The sequence below is a fragment of the Helianthus annuus genome, chromosome 12, assembly GCF_002127325.2.
Source record: "Helianthus annuus cultivar XRQ/B chromosome 12, HanXRQr2.0-SUNRISE, whole genome shotgun sequence".
Taxonomy (NCBI): Eukaryota; Viridiplantae; Streptophyta; class Magnoliopsida; order Asterales; family Asteraceae; genus Helianthus; species Helianthus annuus.
The window spans coordinates 70,647,563-70,672,455 of record NC_035444.2 but is presented as its reverse complement, the minus strand read 5'-3'; the positions used below and the strand labels follow the sequence as shown (position 1 = coordinate 70,672,455).

The following is a 24,893-nucleotide window of genomic DNA, read 5'->3' as shown; positions in this document are numbered from 1 at the left end:
GTGGAAATATCGGGGTGTGACAGTTGTGGGGCAAGAAGGTCCCGTACGGTCGAATTGTAGAGTTACTTGATGGTGACAAATCATGGTTAGTACGAGTAAGGAAGAGAGATGATCATTGTATATGTACGGATTGATGGACAAAGTTTGTTAGAGATTGTCGTTTGAAAACCAAGAAAGTTGATGTTGTTGTTTTGGATGATTATGGAGATTATGGGTTTGATTTATTGGCTGCGGTATAAAATTTTGATGATAAAATGCATTGTGTGATAACATGATGGTGATAAGTAACTTTTATTATATTATGCTAATAACTTTTGAAATCCCATTTTGTAGGCTAAACACAAACAGGTTCTGGATTCCGGGGAAGTTGCTTTAGATGATGAGGATACTAGAGCTTCGGTTGGTAATTCTAAGCAGTTTACGAGTTTTGAGGATATTTTTAATGTATATATACACATGTAATATTTATATATTATTATGATTTAAAATATGGTTTCTTATATATGATCATTCTTATAAATATAGTTTGCAGATGATGGGCTATTTGATTCAAAGATTGCGCGTCTGGTTGATGAGTCAGATGTTAAAAATGCTGTAAATTTATAATTTCTACGCATATATTTTATTGTATAATAAGTATAAGAAGGTTTTTTTTTTAAATTTTGTTGTAGCCTAAAGATCATTCTGTAAAAATAGCTGATGATGTTAACGATCCTCAACTACAGTCTAAAGATTTTCCTGTTCGTGACATTTCTGCCTCTTCAAGTGTTGTATCTAATGTAAGTGTTTATTACTTTTATATTGTCTATTTTATTATTGTCTCAATATATTGATATTCTTCTGTATGTTTGAGTCTTAAACTTTGAAGCTGAGTTGAGAAGATAGTTTGTGTTGATAAAGAAAGTTATAACTTTCAAGAATTTAGAGTTGTTATATTCTAAATTAATTTACTTAGCATGAAAAGATGCACAAACTTCGTGGCAAGACAATTGTAGAAGATAACCAAACTGTTGATAGACCGTGTAAAGTTCAAAAGGTTCGTTTAGTATCATCCACTTCAGAATCAGTCTTACACTTCACCACACATGCTGAAGACAGGCTTGTAAGCTTTTGCAGTCGTTGCTTTGTTTCGTTATTTCAGCAATTTCAGTTATATATCAATATTTTATAAAATTCACTATTCAATTTTCTGTTTTTTAGCATCTGCCGTCAGATGTATCTTCTGCGTTGGATATGCATACTGATAATCCTAAGCCTATCAAGATCCAGAATCTCAAATGTGAAGTCCAGGAACTGTTTACAACATCTCAAAAACCAATACTGGATTCAACTACGCTATTGTTGGATGGTCTTTTTATCTGAGATCTTGCAATATTGCTTTTGGTGATGAACTTTCGTTAGAGTTTCACAAGTCTACTCAATTGCTGAAGTTAAAAAAAGTTGTGCATTTTGTGACAAAGATAAAGTCCTCTTAGTTTCATGTCATGATTGTTTGTGGTTGTACACTTGATTTGTCGGTGGTACTAATTTTGCTTCTTAGACATGTTCTATATGTAGTTATGTCTATAAACAGGTTTCATTGTCAATGGGTGGGTGCTCCTTTTTGTGGATAGGACAATGGAAATACTCATATGTATCTTATATATTAACTGATGATGCATGTTTATAGTTGTCTTTTAGCTATAATAGATAACACGTTTTGGTACAATATCTATACATGTATCTATTTGTTCTATCAATATGTGTTATGCATGGTTTTCTAAGAAACGACCCGTGTTTGCACACGGGTCTTACCGCTAGTAATATAATATAATATATTATAATATAATCTAACTTATAATAAAAGACTCCAATAATGCCACATGGCATTCTCTCCTTCAACCTCAAAAATTTTAGTTATATTTATTTAATAAATTAATAATTTTGTTTAATATTAATATTATTTAATAACCAATATATAGATATCAGTTATTTTTATCCTTATCTTAATATAAAATTAATAAATAACTTCAATTTTGCAATTTAGACCCTTTGTTTTTTTTTCCTTTTAACCCAAAGTTTTTCATCTTTTGCAATTTAATCCCAACTTTTTTTTATTTTCAATTTTGGTTCACCATAGTTTTCATGTTTCCCAAGTTTTTCGTTTCGTTCTAAATTTTGTGAGTTAACGCACCGCAACGTGCGTGTGGGGTTCAACATTTTTTCTTATATTTTTTTCCCGTTTGATTGGCCCGTCGCGTCACATTTTTTTCAGCGTTTGACAAGTTCGTCTAACACGTCCACGAGCTGCTTGCTGCTGCTGTTGCTGGGGCTGCTGTTGTTGTGGCTCTTGCTTCACCACTCGGTTTGGGCACACGTTTGCGAAGTGGTTGGGATCACCACACGCAAAGCAAGCTCTAGCATGGATCGCGGGTGCAGGAGCCGCTTGCTGGCCTTGAGGAGCAGGAAGTAGAGCTGGTTGAGCAGGAGCTTGACCTTGAGCTGGAGCTGGGGCTTGGCGTGGATCTGTATGGCAGTTGGCGATGAAATGGCCGTACATGTTGCAATGCACACAGTATCTGCAGGCAATTCCCACTGGGTGGTGATAAGTACAAGTAGGGCAAGCCGGATGAGGACCAGTGTACGCACGCTTAGCCGGCGGTGCGTTGGTAACCGGTGCCGCTACTTGGCGGTGTTGAGGCTGCGGTTGAGCTGGAACTGATTGGAGCGGGGCAGCAGTGGTGACAGCGCAATTTTTGCTACTATTGTTGTTGTTCTTCCTCTTGCGACGAGAGGACTTTGAAGACTGCGGAGCGATGGCGGTTTCAGCTGTTGCAGCAGTGGTGGCTTGATGCAGATTCTTGGAGGCTTTATCCCAGTAACCAGACTTGACTCGCTTGTCGTTGATCTCAGCAGCGAGTATAAAAGTCTCCTCAATGGTTGTCGTCTTTACAGCTTGAACGAAATCAGCCACGCAATCCGGAAGAGCACGGATATACTTCTTGATGGTGATTTCGGGCGTAGTAACTTGGCTAGGACAGATAATGCTTAGCTGCTTAAAGCGAGCAGTCAAACCAGCGTTGTCTCCATCTTTCTGCTTGATATGCCAGAATTCGTCCTCCAGCTTTTGGTGCTCGTGGGGAGGGCAGAACTCTTGCATCATAACGTCCTTCAACTCATCCCACGTCAACCCATAACCTGCATCATTTCCGCGTTTGTTTCTCTCGGCCGTCCACCAATCTAGAGCTCAGGATTGGAAGACGCCAGTTGCGTTAAGAGTACGGAGATTATCAGGACAGCCATTCTGGCGCAGGGTGACTTTGATCGAATCAAACCATTAAAACATGGTCGTAGGACCATCTTCTCCGGTAAATTATTTCGGTCCGCAAGCTTTGAGCTGCTTGAAGCTGAAAGCAGCTTTAGGAGCATCAATCCTGGACTCTTCAGAAGACTTGCTAGTGTTTTCATTCAGCGCACTAACAATCTGGGGGGTAACTTTCGCCATTTGCTTAGCGACGAGGGCGGTGATGCGTTTGTCATCATGATTGCAGCGTGTGGAACGGGAATGAAATGATCCAAATGACAACATTGTCTGCAATAGACATTGTCATATGATTCAAAATGCTATATAATCGAATCTCACCTCACACGTACTACTACTAAAGTTCATGAACACATCAACCACGTAAACACATAGGCACTTAGGCACATAAACCACAGAATCACATAAGCACATAGGGCACAGAAGCACGTAATCACACATAAGACAGTCAGAACACAGAAACCATATTATATTTTGCACGTATTCACCTATCATTCAGGGTGCGCGAGTTCGAGAATAGCGATTGCGATTAGCGAGTACACAGCGAATAATATAGTATGCGATTATCCACAAGTAGCAGCGATTTGTTAGCGATTTGAGATAGATGTGCAGTGCGAATTGTGTGTGTCGATCAAAGCGGAAAGCGAAAAGCGTATAAATCACCAAAACTGAAACACATATACAGGGGAAGATCACATAAAACACATAAAATCCACATAAAACGACAGTTATCAGAGTCTGCAGTTGCGGGCTCAGAATCAAAAACACATAAAAATCAGCGATTGTGAGATTGAAATCGAGGATAGATTGTCTAAGGCTTGATAGACGTTGACTACCCAAAGTGATTCGACTATTCACAAGGACTTTTAGTACACACTTTGGCTTTCGGGACTGTGCTCTCGCCTCGATTTTGGGCGAACGGCACGCATCCTTCCAGTTACAGTGTGACTTCAAGTCGTTGGAGTCCGTCGAGACTTTGGTGAGAGTTTTGTAAAACCAAAATAAAGGACGGAACAAGTTGTCAAGGTTCGGGTTTCACCCCTGACTTAACAACTTCGTTCCTGTTTTGATAAAACAGAGAGGAAACTCTGCGTTAAAATACAAATTTCACTCCCGATTCAATGCAAATTCTCCTGTTTATAGATAAAATGCGGGTCGAACAAGCGATTCGGTCGAGAGTTTGTGATTTTCACACCTAATCTCGACTTAATCACCCGTTCATTTTCGAAAATAGCGTGCAGTGATAGTGTAGTGTTCAGCGAGTGTGAGCGAGAAATAGCAAGTAAGCTCGTACAAAACCCTTACAAGGCATGCACAAGTCGGTCTGCTGGTACTTAGACTATAGACTAGGTTGTTTCAAAGACATCGACCCGGACTAGGTCGAGTCTTGCCTAATTCCCTATAGTTATGGCTCTGATACCAATCTGTCACACCCCAACCAATGGCGGAAACATCGGGGCATGGCACTGAGCGAAACAGATTGTCAAGAGAAATTCCATAACAACTAAATTACCGTATAGTTAATATTATGTCCCATACCATAACCTATCAAGCAATCAAATTATTACAGACATCGATATTCTTAAAAACAAAATCGTGTTCTGACAACTCAGATTTAAATAAAATAAATTGACTTTGTTTCTAGACTCTCAATCCTACTTGATTCCATGAAAAGCAAGCAAAGCACAACATCCTAAGCACCTGTCACATACGTTAAAATAGAAGTCAATACACAGAGTGTAAAGGTGAGCATACAAGTTTGATAGTAATAATAGAGTTCTAAATCGTTTACGCATAACCAGCATGTAACATGTATAATGTGAAGGCAAGTAGGTTATCGACAGAGAAATATGCACAGACGTGACTGCGAGTTGTAGAATGCGCAACACATATCCCCACTGGGACACGTGAAGTAAAGCCCTTAACAACCCCTGTCCACGACAGGTGCTGAGTCCAAACTAAAGTACTATCGTTGCTAAGGTTTCAGGCAACAATCACTGTGTTAACATAACATACAAGCATTCATCGAATAACACGTAGCATGCAATAACGGTCAGCCTATAAATAGTGTTTGCGTTGTGTGTCGATTGTGATTTAGAATAAGTAACGTATGTAACACCCGAAAGTGCATAAAGCAAAAAGGGATCGAGTATACTCACAGATTGTGTTTAACAAGTAAACACTCTCTTGGATTGAAGGGAGCGCTGAGAGAGATTAGCCTGAATAGTTAACGACAGCATAAACGATGAGCGGCGCGTAAGATGGTGTAGGAGTGCCAAGTGTCGGATGGCAATCTGATCGGATGGTCAATCCGTTTGGATGGTCATCCGATCGGATGGCCATTCGATTGGATTGACATTCGTTTGGTAAGGATGTGTTTGTGTATGATGGCTTTGAAGTTTTCGTTGTAGCATTTTGAAAACAGAGAAGTATCTCTACCCTTCAGGTCGATCGATCGAACGGCCGTTCGATCGGATAGCGATCCGATTGGCAGGACACTTAGTGAGAACAAGTTCACAGCAGGATTGTCACTCGATCGGATTGCAATTCGATCGGTTGGTAATCCGTTAGTTACTGATGATCTTTAAAAATTATGAAAATGGTTAAGTGTCGAAGTTCCAAATGTCACATGGTCGGATGGTTGTTCGATCGGATGGTTATCTGATTAAACGACAATCCGTTTCGACGTTCAGAACTTTGAAGTTGAATAAGAAAAAGTTTAAGTGTTGAATTCTCAAGTGCAATCCGATCGGATTGCAGTTCTATTGGATGGTAATCCGATCGGTCGGCAATCCGTCCCGCGACCTGATCGTGTTGCTAACTTGAAAATTTGTTAAGTTTTGCGGTTTGTTCGAGACGGTTTTACAACGTACTAAACAATAGAACCTCGTCAAGACCCTAGTGACCCGATCGAACAGGAATCACCCCAATCTGATCAGTTGACTGTTCGTGATGGTTATTCGTGTTTAACCCGAAATCAGTTGTCTCTTTGATAGAAATCAGATCTTGAACCAACGCATCACTAAGAAGGGGTAGAAGATCAGAACAAGCTCCGACTCTATCGGTTTTGAGTGCATTGAGTGTAAAAGAGTTGAAAGAAAGTTAGAAAACCATCTTTCAATCCTTTTAACCATGAATATGTGTAGATCTATGCGAAAACATTGTTTAATCTTGCGGAAATCCTTCAGATCTGAGTTGTTCTTGGTGGAATGAGGCCAAAACTTGAAGTTCATAAGAACTCCATGATGACATCACCCTAGAACACCTCAAATCCACTGATTTCATGGTTAAAAGTTAAGATTCAAAGGTGAAAAAGATGAAGGAGTGCTTGTAGATCATAGAAGTACAAGATTTAGGTTGAAAACTTACAAGAATCGCGAGAAATCGAGAGAAAAGAGGCTTGAGTGCGGCTGGTCGAGTGGAGGAGCTGTCACATCACAAATGATGTGACAGGAGGGTATTTATAGGGTTTCCAAAAGAGGAAAGTGCACAAGGGTCGGATTGGTTACCGATCGGATGGCAATCCGGTCGGATGGCCACTCGATCGATTGGCCATTCGATCCAAGTGTCCGGCGTGTTGAGTTTTGTCGTTTCGATTCGCGTGTTGAGCGTTGCGATGCGTTTCGAGCGAGCGATGCGATAGATTAATAATAAACACACAAATACTATATCTAACATACAATCATTCTAAGTAACTTGCGTTTAGCGTTTGCGATTCGATTGCGATAGAGTTGCGATTGCATTTTGATTAATCACCCCAAAACATAACATAAATAAACACGCACAAGTAACACATAAATAGCACACACACGTAAAACAATATCCAGAACGCATAATTCGAGTTGCGAATGTGATTGCGATGCGATAAGCGATAAAACGATAAAACATGCAATAAACATCGATTAAACCTCGATTATTAATAGATACTCCACATAATACAACTAAAGCGATTAAAATAAAAGATTCGATTACAAGTCAAAGAAGTCAGAACAGTAGATGAGCTAGGAGTGACAGATCGCAATTAGCAATCTTTTCTTCCTTTGACTTCAATCTTGACTTTGACTTTCAAAACACGGGGTGTTACAAAAATGACAGTTAACTCATGTCTTTTTGGACGGAACTGAAATGTTTCAAGAATGTCAGGGACGGAAATGATAGAAAATTGAAATTTTGTTTGAACTGGCATAATTTGACAAACTACAGGGATGAAAATGACAGTTAACTCTTTTTCAGTTATTTCTTTTACAAATCTTCCATTTATTTGACCGTTTGTTTATTCAAAATTCATTATTTTTTAATCTTTTGTTTATTAAATTCGTGCATTTTTTAGTTCCTTACACTTGTTAACTTATTTTTTTAAAGGTTTTGTTTTTTATAAACTTCATTTTTTAATCTTCGTTTTTTAAAAAACTCATTCATTTAAAATCGATCGTTTTTAAATTCTTTCAATTTTTGAAATCGTTCTTTTTCTGAAGTTCTTTTTTCCCTAACGGCTATAAGTAAACTGAATACAAAGTTAAAAAATGAACTATTTCAAAAAGGGTTCTAAAAGGAACGGTTTAAAAAGAAACGTTTTTTAAAAATTAACGACTTAAAATAACGAATTGTTTAAAAAAGTTAAAAATTGATTTTAAAAAGAACGGTATAAAATGAATCGTTTAAAAAATCTTTAAAAGACAAACACTTTTAAAAAGAACGATTTTAATAAACAAGCGATTTAAAAATGAATAATATTAAAAGTCATACACGGTTTAAAAAAAGGTTAAAAAACAAATGATTTTAAAAATGACGTTTATAAAAAAACAGACGCTTAATGAAAATACATATTTTTTGTATGTATAAAACATATTTGTTAAATAATAATCATTAAAATAACGAAATAAAAAAATTAGAGTAATTGCATTAATAATCTCTTAAATATTAAAAGAATTTTATTATTATTATCAAAAGCAGCCCCCAAGGTATATGATTACTTAATTACCCTTACACTTAACTGCAAAAAAAGTAACAAAGTTAGTGTCAGGGGTCAAAACCATTATATTATAATATACTAATATGCAACCTAAAGGTCTGATATGTTAAAAAAATTCTTTTTTAAATTAAAATAGTTAAAGTGACTAACCCACATGGACCAAAACAAACTTTATATAATATTTTAAAATGAACGTTTCATCGGCTCACCGCTACAAAATCTATGACATGTACACATTTACTTTTTTTTTTTTTTTTTTTTTTTTTGTCAACCTTCAACCATCGATGCATTAGTACAACAACTATTTGCGGGACACTGACTCAAAACCCACAATTTTCAACCCCATTTATGATGAGTCGATGACATTCCATGAGGTTACAAAATTGACCATGTATGAATATATAGAAGTTTGACTTTGTGAAAATATTCTCCATTTAGTCCCTCAACAAACGGTAGATGACAAAAAGTCCCTAGTATTTCTAGTAACTTTTAATATGTGAAATACAGGAGCGGTTTTCATATTTTTAAATTTTTTCATGAAGATGATAGAGATAGGGGCGGATCAACATTGAAGGTTACGAGTTCATCCAAACCCGCTCGGTTTCAAATTATTAATAGAAATGGTAATAGAAAATTCTGAATGAACCATAAATAAAATTTACGATGAACCCATTCATGAAATTGCATGATAGCTGAGTGGGTAGTATGTCTCCTTTCAAGCGAAAGGTCCACGGTTCGACTCCTTCGTGACTTCGTGAAACTCGCTGGTTGCACGTTGATTTTGAAATGATGAGACGATCTAACTTCAATTTCTAACCTTTTTTGAAAGAATGAAAGGTAAACTTATAATTTCTTGCAATTTCTTTACTTTCTTTCATTTTCTTTATAAGTTTCAATGAATATGTGTTGTTAAATGTTAATATGTTGTTGAACTTGAATGATTTTGTGAAGATTATTGAACTTGAATGATTTTGTGAAGACTATTGAGCTTGAATAATTTTAAATTGTTGAACTTGAGTAATTCTATTATTTGAAGATATGAATACAAATTAGACAATTAGTGATGTTGATTTGTATGTGAAGATATGAGTACGAATTAGACAAATAGTGATGTTGATTTCTAATTTGTTGAAACTTAAATTCGATATTTAGGTATGAAGAAAATTGACAACTTTTTCCAAAAACAACCATCAAACCTTGAATCGTCGTGTTATGCAACATTTTCAAAAGATGAAAACTCGTAGGGGAACAAAAATTATAATTTGTAAGAACAATCGTATTTGTGTTACATGTTTTTTTTTAATTTCTAATGACCGTGTTTTTTTATTATTGTAATGTTTTTTTTTTATTATATGATGAACTTTACCCGACCCAAACCGTCGAACCGACTCGATTTTTTTACATTCGGTCATGTAACATTAGAGTATCTAAAAACAATGAACCCACTGGAAAAAAATTTCTGGATCCACTAGTGGATAGAGAAAGAAACATTCGACATTATACAATAATGTATATAACATTTAGCGTATGGATTTGTAATGACTACTAGAATTTACGTAGAAATTACCACTTATCAAGTTTATAAAACTCCAAAAACTTACTAGCCGAGCCTTTTCTCCATTTTTCAGACTAAGCGATGACCAGGGGCAGATTCACATTCAGTTAAGAGGTTCCCGGGAACCCGTTCGATCCGTAATCTATAATGTTAACGCATATAGAATATTTTGGAAGAACCCCTTAATATTTTGTAGAGGAACCCTATAAGCAAATGTGTAGAGTGGTTAACTGGTTAATGCTCGCACTGATTAACTTGATGTCGCATGTTCGAGTCTTGTAAAACCTGTTTTTTTTTTTTTTTGCCTTTTTTAAGTGAAATACGAATCAGGGACTTAGTCCCTTAGTCGCCTTTTGCCCCTTTCCTTTTTACTCTCAAACCAAAACACACAACCATCGTCTCCACTGTCCAGCCACTCATCCACCATTATCGCTACCACTCATCCACCATCTCCACTCTCTAGCCACTCTCCACTCGTCGGAGCAGTCACGCAGCCGGCATCCGCAACCCCTTCAGCCTTCCCTCAATCACTCTCTTTAGCTTTCAGGTTCGTTTATGCCCCTTTCTCTAAAAGTTTATGATGTTTATTTGTGATTTTGGGTAAATTGATATTATCTTGCAAGTCGTTGTCACTATTGATATCATATGTTATCTCTATTAGTTTGCAATTCTCTATTAGTTTTGATATCACAGTGATTTTGGGTAAATTGATTTTGAGATAACGACTTGCAATTCTCTATTAGTTTAATCTATTTGAAATTATGATTGGGTCATTGGACGATTGGTGATGAAAATTTGTAATGTTTTTAAACTTGATTTTTTATGTTTAGGTAGTATGCAAAGGGGAATTTCAAGTTTTTTCGAAAGACAACCATCAAATGTTGAATCATCATCTTCAAGTAGTAAACCGTTGAAAAAAGATATGGATGATCTTCCTTGGGATCCTTCCGAGAGGAAATCATTTTCATTTTATCACCCTAGTCAAAAAGATGAAATTAGACAAACATATTTGCTTAGAGGTCCATGGCAGCCGCAAGGGGAAAAAGATGATTTTCCACAAACCCAAGACGGTAGTGGTGATAAGTTAAGGTGTTTTAATCCAAATGGTACACATAAAAGCATGGAAATTGGTTAGAATATAGTGTCAACACAGATAAAGTGTATTGCTTATATTGTTACTTGTTTCATGAAAGTGGACAAAATGATGCATTTGTGAGTGAAGGGGTACGATGTTGGCACAAGAAAGAAGAAAAATTAAATGAACGTGTTGGTAAAGGCAATAATACTTTTCACAAAAGAGTCGCTAAAAAAAGGGGAAGACTTACTTAAAGAAGCTCAATCTATACTTCTATGTAATGAAAAAAATCTGAGAAAGAAAAGAATATAGAACACGATTAAGTCACAAGGCGCAAGCATATGGACTTCAGTTATACATGAAAAGTTATAAGTTTGTATTTTATTTACATTTGATGAAGCATATCTGGGGAGTTACTAACTTATTGTGTGTCGCTTTTCAAAGAAAGAATCCAGATATTATAAATGCAGTTGAATTGGTTTGATCAACCAAAGAAGAATTACAAAGGTATCAACTTGAAGGCTTTGACTCACTTTTGAAAGATGTCACATGCTTTTGTGACAAGTATGATATTGAGATGATTAACATAGAAGACAAGTATGTTGACAAAAAAAAATAGAAGAAAAAAGACCAACATCATCAATCGTCACCATTATGTGGTTAATTATTTCAACACGGTTCTCGATATGCAAATTCAAGAGCTTGGAAACCGTTTTAACGAGGTAACCACCGACTTGCTTATGTGTATGAGTTCCTTGTGCCCATGTCATAATTTTAGTTCCTTTAATAAACTAAATTTGTTAAAGTTGGCCGAGATGTATCTGTGTGTTTTTACTTTTGATGAAAAAGGCGATCCTATTGACGAACTCGGCCACTACATTCGTAATGTGAAAAAAGATAGTCGGTTTGACAACCTGAATGGGATGCATGATCTGGCCAAAATGATGGTGGAAACAAGTAAACACGCTGATTATCAATTGGTCTATCAACTAATGAAGTTGTCACTAATTTTACCGGTTGCAACGGCTAGCGTTGAAAGAAGTTTTTTCTTCAATAAAGCATGTAAAGACGGAACTACATAATAGGACGGGTGATGGATACATGAATGATACTTGAATTTGCTACATTGAAAGAGAGTTCTTACAACAAGTTTCGAGCAAGAATGCAGTGCAACGTTTTCAAAAGATGAAACCTCGTAGGGAACAATTGTAGATATGTTTTTTTTATTTGTAAGGACCATCTTATTTATGTTACATGTTTTTTAATTTATCTTTATTATTCTATCGTATTTTTATTATGCGATGAACATTACCCGACCTGAACCGTCAAACCGACCATTTTTTTTTATGTCCGACGTATGCTATTGAAACACTTAAAAAGTGAACCCTTGGAAAGAATTCCTTAATCCGTCACTAGCGATAACCTCTTATTGAAAAGTCTTTAACAAAAATTATTGCTTCCATTTTATCCTTTGACTATTAAAAGTTCACAAATACTTTTTTTCATATTACATGGACTAAATGAACATTCAAAAGATAACAATTGTAAAACTTAAAGAAAAAATCTATTATGGTGCACTTAAAGTTATTGCAAATAGTTCAAGGAGTGAATATGTAAATATGCTCTTAATAAACGGCAGATCGTTAGCGACTTTACAGAAAGTGAGAAAAACCATATTTGACGTCATTTTCTCTCTCTTCTTTCTCTCTCTAGAGCGCACACTTCTTCCTCTCTGGTATCTCGCCGGATACCGGTGGCCGGTGAAATAGGTAAGCTGACGTCATTCCTACCGGTTTCAACATTATGTATCACGTATATATCAGAATTTGTAAGCGGTTAGGTTAATTAGATGCTAAATTAGGTTAAAATTATTAGGTTTTTTTTATGTTAATTTGATAACTTTACTATACTGTTGGTTAATCGGCACTGATTTCAGATCTCTACTTGCTATATAATGTGTTTCAATTGTTTATTTATAGGATTACTGTTACTGATAGATCCATTTTTTGTTCTGCAAATTAATTGAAGTTAATGGAGGTTATTCCTATCTAATTCAGGTATATTTTAGGGATATTTTGAGTTTTGTTTTTGTTAATTATTTTTTATATATGTGTTATCTAGTGGTTCAATGATTCTAGACATGATGTTAAGGATTGGCTTCATTAGTGTTATTGAATTGGAAATTTTTATGTTTTAATACCATTTATATTTCATTTTAATTATTTTGGGGGTTTCAAGTTGTTTTGTGGATTTTAAACCACACTTGAATGATTGGTTTATTTACAAAGATAATGTACTAGGTTAGAAACTGTGTATTTAGGAATTCTACACTGGTTTGAATAAAGGAAATATTAAATAGTTAGTAATGAGTATTTAGGAATTCTAAAATGGTGTTTTGAGATAAGTTATATTTACAAAAATAAGAAATAGAATACGAGGGGGTGAAATAAGAGAAGCGAGAAAAAGAATCTTGGGCTCACGGAATTGTGACATGTGGCTGAACCAGTTACTTATTTATTAGGTATAGATTTGTAAACTAGGAAATAGTTATCTGGCTGTGTTTATGGCTTTATGTGTCACCAAAGTGATAATCATCTTATCATAAGTAGTATTACTATGTGCATGGCCGAATTTAATGTCTGCCTGTCATCTTTATTTGGGCCCAGGCTTAACATGGGTTGATTGACTGAAATGGTACCAGTACTTCAATGCTTGAACAGAATATGCATATGGCTCTCATTATTTTGTGAATGTTCTCTTTGTCCATGCAAAGAGTCTTTAATGTTACAGTTAGATACTACAAGCTTTTATTATTCCATTATTTTTATGGTTTTCTTGGCAATCGTCATTGTTGTGAATATTCAGATCACAGATGCTACCGTGATTTGAGGCAACAGACGTTGGTATCTTATAGCGGTACTTGTAAGGGGTGCAGCAAAGATGGGTTCGGCTTGCTGTGTTGCTGCTAGAGACAGAACTATAACAAACGGATCCAGCCGTAATGGTATGCCGAGAACTATCAGATATTCTCCATCATGGAGTGTTAGGCGGCGTGTAGCAGGGGAAGAAGCTTCTATACATTGGTTTTCCGATGATCTTGGAACAAATGACAGGTTGGACAATAAATCTCACACAACTGCTGGAACTGCTTATGCATCAGAAGACGGTAGTCCGTTGGAAAGTTTCCGAAATCGGACTTGGCATAAGTCATCGCCTTCTGAAGGATATATCATTCCACAGTCAGGTACGCTTATCTTAGTTAATAAAATACGTCATGGGTTCATATTGTTCAAGAAATGCTCTGAACCTGATTCCTGTTCAAGAAGGGCAATTCGGTCAGGGGTATTTTAAATGCTTGCACATAAAGTGAAAAAGACCAAATTGCCCTTTAAGTTAACAAAAAAGACGAAAATACTCGTGACTTAACGAAGAAAAAATGGATGGAGTTAACGAGCCAGAAGAAAATTGCAAGATTTGAAACCTTTTGGATCCATATGCGGAAAAACAAACCTTCTGGATGAAAGTCACAAAACTGGCCAAACCTCAGGGACGAAAGTGGCATTTACTCTTCATACTTATATAAATAAACATTGGAGATATGTTTTATCACATATTCTTTATAAATGAATACATCCAATAGTATACGATTCAGTTTTGTTGACTATTACATTTGTGAATGTTCTATATATCTTATATTCTTCTACTTGTTCTTGCAGACCAATCGGTCTCTCAAATAACTTCAGAGGTGAGTAAAACTGATCGATCAGATGTTATAAGAAAATCGTAAATATTAATCACTCTCATTTTTATTTACAATTTCTCTCCTCTTTATGCATTGTGTAGGTGAAGGGGTCAAGTGAAACTCCACCTGCTTCAGAACCGTCTCCAATGATGATGTCATCATCTACACGCTCAGTTTCCTCATCTTCATCTCAACCTCATTTCTTACAAAGATGGCATAACCGTTCTCCAGGACACCATTTACTGCGCCAGGTGTCAGATAGCAGAATACCATCAATGAAGTCACCAAGTCTGTCGATTTCCGAAGAGGGTGGTGGTTCTCCGTTTATGCTCTCTGTGTGGAGCAACGAGTCAAACCGTGGGTCCCATGTTGGATCGTCAGATGGTTGCTCTTTACCCGCGTTTAACAGCCACAGAGAAAGATGGTCGTTTGATAGTGAGTCTCTTAACTTTAACCGTGACAAAATAAGTAGCCGAACTAGTGGCATTGATATGCAGACATGTGGCATTTGCTCCATGCTTTTAACCGAAAAATCATCATGGGGGACCCACAAAGTTATACCCACTAATGAGCTTGCAGTTGTAGCCATTTTGATATGTGGTCATGTTTATCATTCAGAGTGTTTAGAACATATGACATCCGAAATTAACAAGTATGATCCGGCATGTCCTGTTTGTACTTTTGGCGAGAAAAAGGTTATTAAGTTGTCTGAAAAAGCACTGAAAGCTGATTTTAGGATCAACAAGAAATCGAGACGTCGCGTGGTGGATGGTGATGATATTATGTTTGGTCATCATAAGATAGGCCCAATAGGCCCTAAGATGAGCTCAAGTTCCAGTATGAAGTCTTCTTTAAAGAGACACCTGTCTTTCGGTTCCAAGGGGAGCCGGTCATTGTCAGACAACAATTTTCCAAGAAAAAAAGGGTTTTTTTGGGCAAAATCGAGCAAGCAGTGACCTTATTTCTCTATAAAGGTACCATACTACCATGATATTTAACACTTTTATTTCTAAGCATCTTAAGTTAGATTATTATTGAAAGAGTAAATTACGTTTTTGGCCCCTGTGGTTATATCATTTTTACTATATTAGTCCAAAATAAGATTTTTAACATATCTGTCCCCATGGTCTCTATAACTAACCATTTTGGCCCCTAAGTCTAACCATTTTGGCCCCCATGGTCTCTATAACCAACCATTTTGGCTCCCATGATCTCTAGACTTAGGGGCCAAAATGGTTAGTTATAGAGACCATGGGGGCAGATATGTTAAAAATTCTTATTTTGGGCTAATATAGTAAAAGTGATATAACCACAGGGGCCAAAAACGTAATTTACTCTTATTGAAATAATATAATTGAGGTAAGCATAATTATATTATATTATATTATATTATACATTATACATATATATATATTTGCAAGGTACATGAACAGTAACTTGCATTTGACTTTTTTTTTTTGTTATTTTTTTATGCTTTTGCCCCTCAAATTTCGATATTGACACTTACAGTCCCTTAACCTTTTAAAGACTTTGTGGTTTTACGTTTTTATTTTTATGTACGTATCGGTATAAATTATATTATATTATATTATATTATACATATATACATTTGCAAGTTACATGAACAGTAACTTGCATTTGACTTTTTTTTACATTTTTTTATCCTTTTGTCCCTCAAATTTCGATATTGACACTTACAGTCCCTTAACCTTTTAAAGACTTTGTGGTTGAGTTTTATGTGTTTATTTTTGTGTGTGTGTCAGTATAAATTCAAGTTAATTTACGTTTTGACGTATTTTTTTCTTGGAAATGAGTTTGGTCAAATATAATATGTTCTTATGCTTACTATTATGTACGTTTGCAAGTTACATGAACCGTAACTTGCATCTATTTTTTTATACTTTTGTTCCTCAAATTTCGATATTGACACTTACAGTCCCGTAACCTTTTAAAGACTTTTGATTGAGTTTTATGTGTTTATTTTTAGGTATGTGTCGATATAAATTCAAGTTGATTTACGTTTTGACGTAATTTTTTCTTGGAAATGAGTTTGGTCAAATATAATATGTTCTTGTGCTTATTATTATGTACGTTTTCAGTTGATCTACCTTTTGACGTAAAATTTATTTTTTCCTAGAAATGAGTTGGGTCAAATATAATACGTTTCCGTGCTTATTTTTATATACGTTTTCAGTTGATCTAAGTTTTGACGTAAATTTTGTTCAGAAACGAGTCGGGTCAAATTTAATACGTTTTTATTAGAGGATATAAATTCAGGTCACTTTTTTTAGCTTAAAAACACCATTTTTATGTGCTAATTTTTATGTACGTATTGGTATAAATTCAATTTAGTATACGTTTCCACGTAAATTTTCTTCGGTAATATATTAGCTCAAATGTAATGCGTTTTGGTGCTCATTTATATGTACGTTTCCGGTTGGTATACGTTTTGACGAAAATTAAAATTAGCAAGTTGTGTGAATAGTGCTTTCATCCTATTTCTTTTCTTTGTTTCTTTCTTAAGTCTTTTTTCTAGACTTTATTATTTTTATTTTTTTTACTTTTCTATTTGTTTAATGTTTTAGTTTTAGGTTCTTTAACATTAAAATTGTATTTAAGATAACATTTACATTTCATTTACAATGAATTTGAAATCAGCCTGTCCCCCTGTCCAATTTAAATTTATTTTAATGGTTTTCGGTCGATGTAAAACATGTGTCGATATTCTTTTAAGCATATCTCTTTCGGTTCCAATACTGAACCAAAATAGATATCGACCGAAACCCCGCAGCGTAGCGCGGGTAATCTTACTAGTTTGACACGTTAGTAAATATATTTTGGAGTAAAAGTGTTTCATGTCGCAAAAATTTACCCATTTTGCCACCTTCGTTTGCAGCCAACTAGGGGTGTTAAATGGGTCGTGTTCCTAGGTTGGCGGGTCTAACTTGAAACGAACTCTATAATCACGTCAGACACATGAACCCGAACAGGACGCACATATTTGTGGGTTGACAAGAACACGGCTCCTTTAACCCAGATGTTATTTTATTTTACTTTTTTTCATGTTAAACTTAAAAACTTATGCTTGTTTCTCTTTTATATTTTCAATTTTGGTGTAAAGTATCCAATTTAAGTTATGATATAAAACACATTATTTAAGAAAATTAAACGGGTCAACCCACCCACGAACCCGCCAGGTTGACTCAAACATGGCCCATTTAGACCAAACTTGAACTAATTTCATGTCATGGGGTAATGGAGTAATGGAATGGATGAAGGAATGGAATGAACGAGGTAATGGAATGGACGAGGGAATGCAATGGATCATTATCATTCCATGTCTTGTTTGGTTACCATGTGTGAATGGAATGAATTATTATTGTGTATTGTTCGGTAGGCAAGAAAAACAGAGTAATAAAATCAGCGATGAGTGGTTGTGGTGGTCGGTGGTAGTGATTGTGGGTGGTTATAGGTGGCGGTGGTGGGTGTCGGTGGCGGAGAGTGGCGGTGCAGCAGTGACGACGAGTGGTGGTGGCGGCAAGGTGGTCGTTGGTGGTGGGTGGCAGCAGAGGTGGCGGTTGGTGGCGGCGGCGATTGGTGGTGGCGGTGGTGGTGGCGTCGACGATGGTGGTGGCCGGCGACGGCTGCGAGTGGCGTTGGCAGTTGGTCGCAGTTGTGGGTGATAACGGTGGCGAGTGGGTGGCGGCGGCGGCGACGGCGGTGGCTGTCGGGGTGAGGTGGCGGCGGGTGGCGGCGATGGCGTCGGTGGTGGGTTGTGGTGGTGGTGGTGGTGGGTTGTGGCGAAAGTGGTGGGTTGTGGTGGTGTTGATGAATGGTGCAAGAGGGGATGGAATAGAAAAAAAACATGGGGGGTGGAAGGAATGATTTTGAGGGAATGGAATGTCTTTTGGAATGGGTGATTCCATTCCATTTACCAATCAAACACCCTTTTCTTCATTCCCTCGTAATCATCCATTCCATTCCATTCCACGTCTCATTACTTCATACCAGACACTACCTTACTGTTACAACCACCAACTTTCTTCACTGGTGATTATTTTTCAAATTTTGTTGCGATCAGTATTTTTCGAACCCAGAATCTGAACCCACAGGAAAAGTGCGGATTGTTATTTTTGTACTTGTTTTAACACGCCCTAAATATGTTTACATTTTCATGTTAATATGTTATGCTGTTTGTTTTCCATATTGGTTTTTTTTTTTTTTTGGGTAAATAATGACATTGTCTCCTCATGCAGGCAGACTGGACGATTGGTATCTCGATGTACTAGATGAAGAGTGATATCGTTTTGGGGGTGGTTTCATCTTCAAAACATCGGGCACCCGTAGGTAGGATTAGCTCCCTAAAAATACTGTAAAGCAGGTTTTGCAAAACACAATCAATCATAATCTTGATCTTTTTAAGTTTGTGTTGTGTAGATTTATATTTCTTTCATCTTTTAGATCACCATCTTTTTCACATGTCTCTCCCACCCGAGGGAGCTTCAGTTGATCATTATGAACTTCCCATTAAGCGGAAATCTAATGCACAGCTCGTTAGTAGAAAAAAGAGTTTTTCAATCATCAAAACCCGAGTTATCAAATGTAATTTTTGATAGAACACGAAAAATAGCATTTTTACACCACTGAAGTGCAAAATCTTGATTCTACCATACAGTTTGATGGTTTTCCTGCCTCTATTCGATTGCTATGAATCAATTTCCGAAATAGTTTGAAACATGTTATTAAAACATAAATGAACACGTGATCTGCAGGGGCTTCAACAAATAATCCTTGTGTCATTGCAGTTGCGAAAATTATTACAAAACTGATGATATATCCCTCGAAATATAATCCGGTTTTAAATATAACTGAGTTCTATTAACACATTAGGTGTTCGAATGTTGGCAATGGTGTTTTATTACACGGTCAAGAGCACTTGTATGTTTCTTAAGCACTGTGTGTTCAAGTATCTTTATACGTGATTATTTTTCACCACAACCTAAAAGTGATATTTTGTTGTGACAAATAATCATTTAAAAAAAAAACATATTTGGAATCATAGTGATGATACTGACATGCGTACTTAGAACACATTTGGTTTTTCTAGGCTTTGCATCTCTTATCTTGGTAACTATTTTTGAGTGCCCAACATCTTTTCGTTTTCTTTATTAGCTAGCAATTGGCTAGTAGAACAGTTTTGGTATGCGCATGTCACAAAGCTTATGAATGTATGTTTCCTTTCACTTGCCCAATAACGAAGGAAGGAACACTTCGTTGTGACGATATCGAGTTTAATTCAGGCTAATGATCACTTCTTACAACACCCTTTGATTAAGTTTCAAGTGAAAGAGATGTGACCAACTTTTAATGGTAATACTACTTTTCACAACCAGTATAATGTTATCTTTAAGGCTCAAGGGTATAGGATCGCTAGAGGGGTTTGGGAAGGGTGATGTGGCATCGATGGCATCTGTTGGGCTATATTTCAACATAATTAAAAGATAACTTGTATATAGTGTCCCATTTTAAATAAGGGATTAGATTACAGGGGAGGAATTTTATCATAACGACGCATTTTTGTGCATAGCAACCGCCAACCGCATCAGCTATCAGAGCTCGGTGGCACTTTCATTGTCACTGCCTGTAGTTTGATTTTGATATGTAAAAGTGTTTGTGGATTTAACGTTAAAATTATGCACCCATTATATAAACTCTGGGAGTCGCATACGTGAGGGTAAAAAACAGAACATGACTAATGTGATATCAGTACATACTAGACGATTAAATAAAAGCAGGAGGTAGTTGAATCTTTTACAGAACAACAGAGTATCTTACTCTTTCCCAAAATCAGCACTGTAATGAGCACTTGATTCCAGCTTCTTAGCCTCGTTCAGTTTACGAACAGCCTGAAAAATAAAAAATAAAAAAAAAAACAATCTCAGGTTCATAAACCATTGAAACTGCTCTAACCAAAGCAAGTCAGCCGGTTAGGCCACTTTTAGATTTATACGGTTCAGTTTCCGTAACAGCATCCGGGCGTTTAACCCTTATTTTCATTTTGTTTAATATGCACTTATGTACGTGTGTGCATATATATAAATAATAATACAAAAGGGTTTGATGTAATGATAGAAGAAGTTAATGATCACTGTTACCTTCATGAAATCTTCATGGATAACATAATCACGTTCTGCACGGATTGCAGACATACCAGCTTCAGTGCACACATTACGAAGATCGGCTCCGTTAAACCCCTAAAGAAGAACGCCATTCATTAAAATTTCGAAAAGATTAATAAATAACTGTTTATGTTGACTCAAAACCATACAATACCTCAGCAAGTTTGACTACAGCCTCATAATCAATTTCACCGTGTTTAGCAATCCCAGCAGCATGAATTTTAAGAATTTCCATTCTTGATTGCTCGTTTGGCAGTGGGATCTCTATTTTCCTGTCTAATCTACCTGGACGAAGCAGAGCCGGATCCAGAACATCAGGTCTGTTTGTCGCCATTATCATTTTAACCTAAAGAAATTAACAGAATACAATCATCTCTCTAAGTATGCAGGTTTAATTATCTTCCGAGTAAAATGTCATTTTCGGCCCTGAGTTCTGCGACTTTCGTCCAACAGTTTGTTTTTTTGCATTTGGATCCAAAAGGTTTGAAATCTAGCCATTTTTATCCGGCTCGTTAACTCCATCCATTTATCTTCGTTGTGTCAGGGGTATTTCCATCTTTTTTGCCAGCTTAAAGGGCAATTCGGTCTTTTTCATTCTATGTAAAAAGACCAAATACCCCTGAAAAAGACCGAATTGGCCTTTTAAGTTAACAAAAAAGACGGAAATACCCCTGACTTAACGGAGAAAAACGGATGGAGTTAACGAGCCAGATGAAAATGGAAAGATTTCAAACCTTTTGGATCCGGATGCAGAAAAACAAACCTTTGGACAAAAGTCGCAAAACTGGCCAAACCTTAGAGACGAAAATGGTATTTTACTCTTATCTTCCCAATAAAATTTAGATGGTTTAAGATGATACAGGTTTCATAAACCAATATTATAATTTATGAAAATGAACAAAAAAATCTCAAAACCTTCCCAAGTTGATCAAATCCATCAAGCTGATTGAGCAGTTCCATGAGTGTTCTTTGAATTTCACGGTCAGCACTAGTTCCCTCACTAAAACGGCGTCCACCAATGGCATCAATTTCGTCCATAAATATGATGCAGGGCTGGTAAATTTAAAAAACAAAATATAAAAACACTTGCTAAAAGTAAAGAATTAAAGAAAATTAATCTTTGGCCGATAAAAAAATAACAAAGATATGTTGAGAGTAGTAGAGAGATTTAGAAGTAGTACTTGGTGATCACGTGCATAACTAAACATTTCCCTGATCAATCTTGCACTCTCTCCTATGTATTTATCAATAATGGCACTTGATACAACCTACAAACAATTTCTCAAATGTATAAAGAACAGATTGATAGCCATATTACGGAAACTTAAAAGATAATTAAAGAACAAAGAATTACCTTTAAAAAATTAGCATCTATGTTGCTAGCAATCGCTCTAGCTAATAAAGTCTTGCCAGTACCAGGAGGTCCATAAAGAAGAACACCCTAGTGAAAGAAAGAAGAGAAATCACTTCTGTCGAATGTTTTACAACTTTAGCAATACATTTCTTGAATGTAAATATTGCATAACGGTCAGTATGTACCTTTGGAGGTTTGATGCCCACCCTTATGAAGAGTTCAGGATTCATCAGAGGCAACTCTATGGATTCCCTAAGTTCCCGAATCTGATCTGACAGCCCTCCAACTGCTGAATAGCTAACGTTTCCGGGATCTTCATGAAGCATGTTATAAACAACTGGATCAACCTGCAATAATATTATGATTACGCTAGTTAAAACAAGTGGTCAACCAATGGAACTGGTTAAAAATTTAGTGTGTATACTAACTTCACGGGGGAGTGCTCGCATAATAGTAAGTGTTGTCATATCAAGAACCACTCTGGTCCCAGCTGTTAGTTTTTCTTTGTCCACTTTACTGCGGCACCCAACTACATACCTTGGACCGCTACTGGCTTTAACTATCACTGTAATGTAACATCATAAGATTTATTAATTATTTGAAAGAACTTTGAGGATGCATAGAAATGTTCGATTTGCAAGTAGGAGATTAGTATAATGTTTAAATGAGAGTTCAAGAGAATATTGGAAGAACTAGATACATCTTTCGCTGTCCAGAGGCCTGAGAACTTCTCCTATAATCTGTCCAACACTTTGAAGAGACTTTAAATCATCTTCTGTTTTGGCATAATCTTTTTTTGTACTCCGCAAAGTCTCTCTCACTACAAAGATCAAGTTATACTATTGTTAATCTAGCAAAGCACACTTGCATAGAACAAAATCAAACATTAGATATACTTTTTCAATGAGCTATAATATAGCTATATGAATGATAATGCCAAAAAAGTGAAAAAAATATTAATCAAGCAACGACGGAAACTAGAGTCATATACAAACAAATCAAGACATTGCACCACTTGAAAGTTGAAATATCTAACCTACAACTGAGAAATCCATTTAAGAGTGTTGGGGCACTAAATAAATAAATGAATGATAAATAGTCTTGTAAAGCAAAACCTTTCTTTTCAAACAACGATTAGGTTGGAATGTTGGTTAGATCGCAAAAACCATGAAAGAAATAAATCAATGATAAGTAGTTAATAAAAGGGAACTACAATCACACCACTGCCCACGAAAGTAAAGATGTAACTATTCTTTGGTTTTAAAAAGGTGAGAAGCGCACAAAAGCGACAAGGTTTTGTACCCAGAGTGCAAGGTGATTATATAATTTTTTTATACATCACATAGGTTTTTATCGTCCCTTATCCAAAATATAGCTGTAAATAAAGACAATATATGATTTTACCTACTTGTACTAGCCAAAGAACCTATTGTACAACAGTTTGATGCATAAAACACCCAAAATACAAGAGGCGCGCACCTAAGTCTAAAAAAATGCATTTTTATGCTATTCCTGTTTTACTCGCACCTCAGCCTGCCTACCGAAGACGCCAGCACCTGCGCCTCACGCCTCAGCGCACTCTTTTAAACCAAAAACTAATATCAGACTTTTAAGAATGCCTATAAATGATAAGATGATAAGCTTAACGCAAAATGCCATTTGAAACCAACCTCACGATCCCGCAAGAAAGCAGCACAATAAACATGTACACACATGACCTGCTGTTAACACTTAACAGCGTTCAAAAAATTTCTAATAATACTGCCAAGAGTTACTTCACTTCAGCTACATCCATTCAACAAGTCTACCGAAAGAACCCATGCGACACATACCATACAACACACCAACTGGCATCGATATATAAACATAACTACTGTGCTAATTAACAGTCCTTTCATGTACATACTCTAGTCTCACATTCGCACTATCATCTACCTTTCTACAACACCGGTAAACATCAATTAAGACCATAACATCTGTAATAAACCGAACGAAACCGATTAAATCCTATAATCAGACACTAAACATTCACCAAACACACCAAAATTACCACAACACCAAGGCAAATTTCACAAAACCACTAGCATACAGAACCCTCAAACTCCACTAAACCAGTAAATTACATAACAAAAATACATATTATCATTCATTGAACATAATAATTAATTAATTATAGATACAGACATAATTAGGGCTTATATATGCAAAGAGATCTGATATCTGACCTACTCGAACTCGAGAATCGAGCTCTTTATGTTGAAGCATCTTCTTCCGGTACTCGGTAATGGCGCCTCGGCGACGAACGGCATCTTCGCCTTCACTCGTCATGGAGAGGATGGATCTTTATGTGACGGATTGAAATGGTCGCTAAAGGGGAAATTGGTGAAGAAGAAGAAGAAGAGAGTTATACTGGCTTGTTGATCAAGAAAAGAACCACTTGGCTGGTAACCCCCAATTTGAATCACATCTATATACTCCGGTTAGGATGATTGGGCCCTTATTGGGCTTCAAGTAATTGGGCTTATTGTATGGTTATAGACGTGTTTAGTAGGGCCGTTCAAATCGCTCGCCGCTCGTCGCTCGCTCGACGCTCGTTCGAAAACTGCTCGGAAAATGCTCGTTCGATTTGTCGCTCGGTTGCAAACGAGCCGCTCTGCTCGGTTCGGTTTGTAAACGAGCCAAGCATGAGCAAAGGTCCGCTCGGCTCGGTTCGGC

At 36.4% G+C, this 24,893-nt stretch overlaps 2 protein-coding genes across 3 annotated transcripts; one reads left to right on the top strand and one right to left on the bottom strand.

The window, feature by feature from the left end:
• Positions 1-12,554: 12,554 nt before the first annotated feature.
• On the top strand, positions 12,555-19,105 carry LOC110895274. 2 transcript variants are annotated; one of them, XM_022142557.2, is made up of 6 exons: positions 12,555-12,672; positions 12,883-12,960; positions 13,769-14,147; positions 14,620-14,648; positions 14,747-15,619; positions 18,902-19,105. In XM_022142557.2, exons 3-5 carry the CDS (start codon positions 13,844-13,846, stop codon positions 15,599-15,601), a joined length of 1,188 nt encoding a protein of 395 aa, XP_021998249.1. In that variant the 5' UTR covers positions 12,555-12,672; positions 12,883-12,960; positions 13,769-13,843; the 3' UTR covers positions 15,602-15,619; positions 18,902-19,105. The 2 variants fall into 2 exon arrangements, with proteins under 2 accessions (XP_021998249.1, XP_021998247.1); XM_022142555.2 differs by lacking the exon at positions 12,883-12,960.
• Positions 19,106-20,305: 1,200 nt separating this feature from the next.
• LOC110895275 (26S proteasome regulatory subunit S10B homolog B) lies at positions 20,306-24,621 on the bottom strand. Its single transcript, XM_022142558.2, has 10 exons — positions 24,404-24,621; positions 22,879-22,998; positions 22,607-22,743; positions 22,364-22,525; positions 22,179-22,265; positions 22,006-22,092; positions 21,740-21,877; positions 20,979-21,170; positions 20,801-20,899; positions 20,306-20,551 (listed from the first exon to the last, which is right to left on the bottom strand). The coding sequence occupies exons 1-10, from the start codon at positions 24,504-24,506 to the stop codon at positions 20,477-20,479; spliced, it is 1,200 nt and encodes a 399-aa protein (XP_021998250.1). The 5' UTR covers positions 24,507-24,621; the 3' UTR covers positions 20,306-20,476.
• Positions 24,622-24,893: the final 272 nt, after the last annotated feature.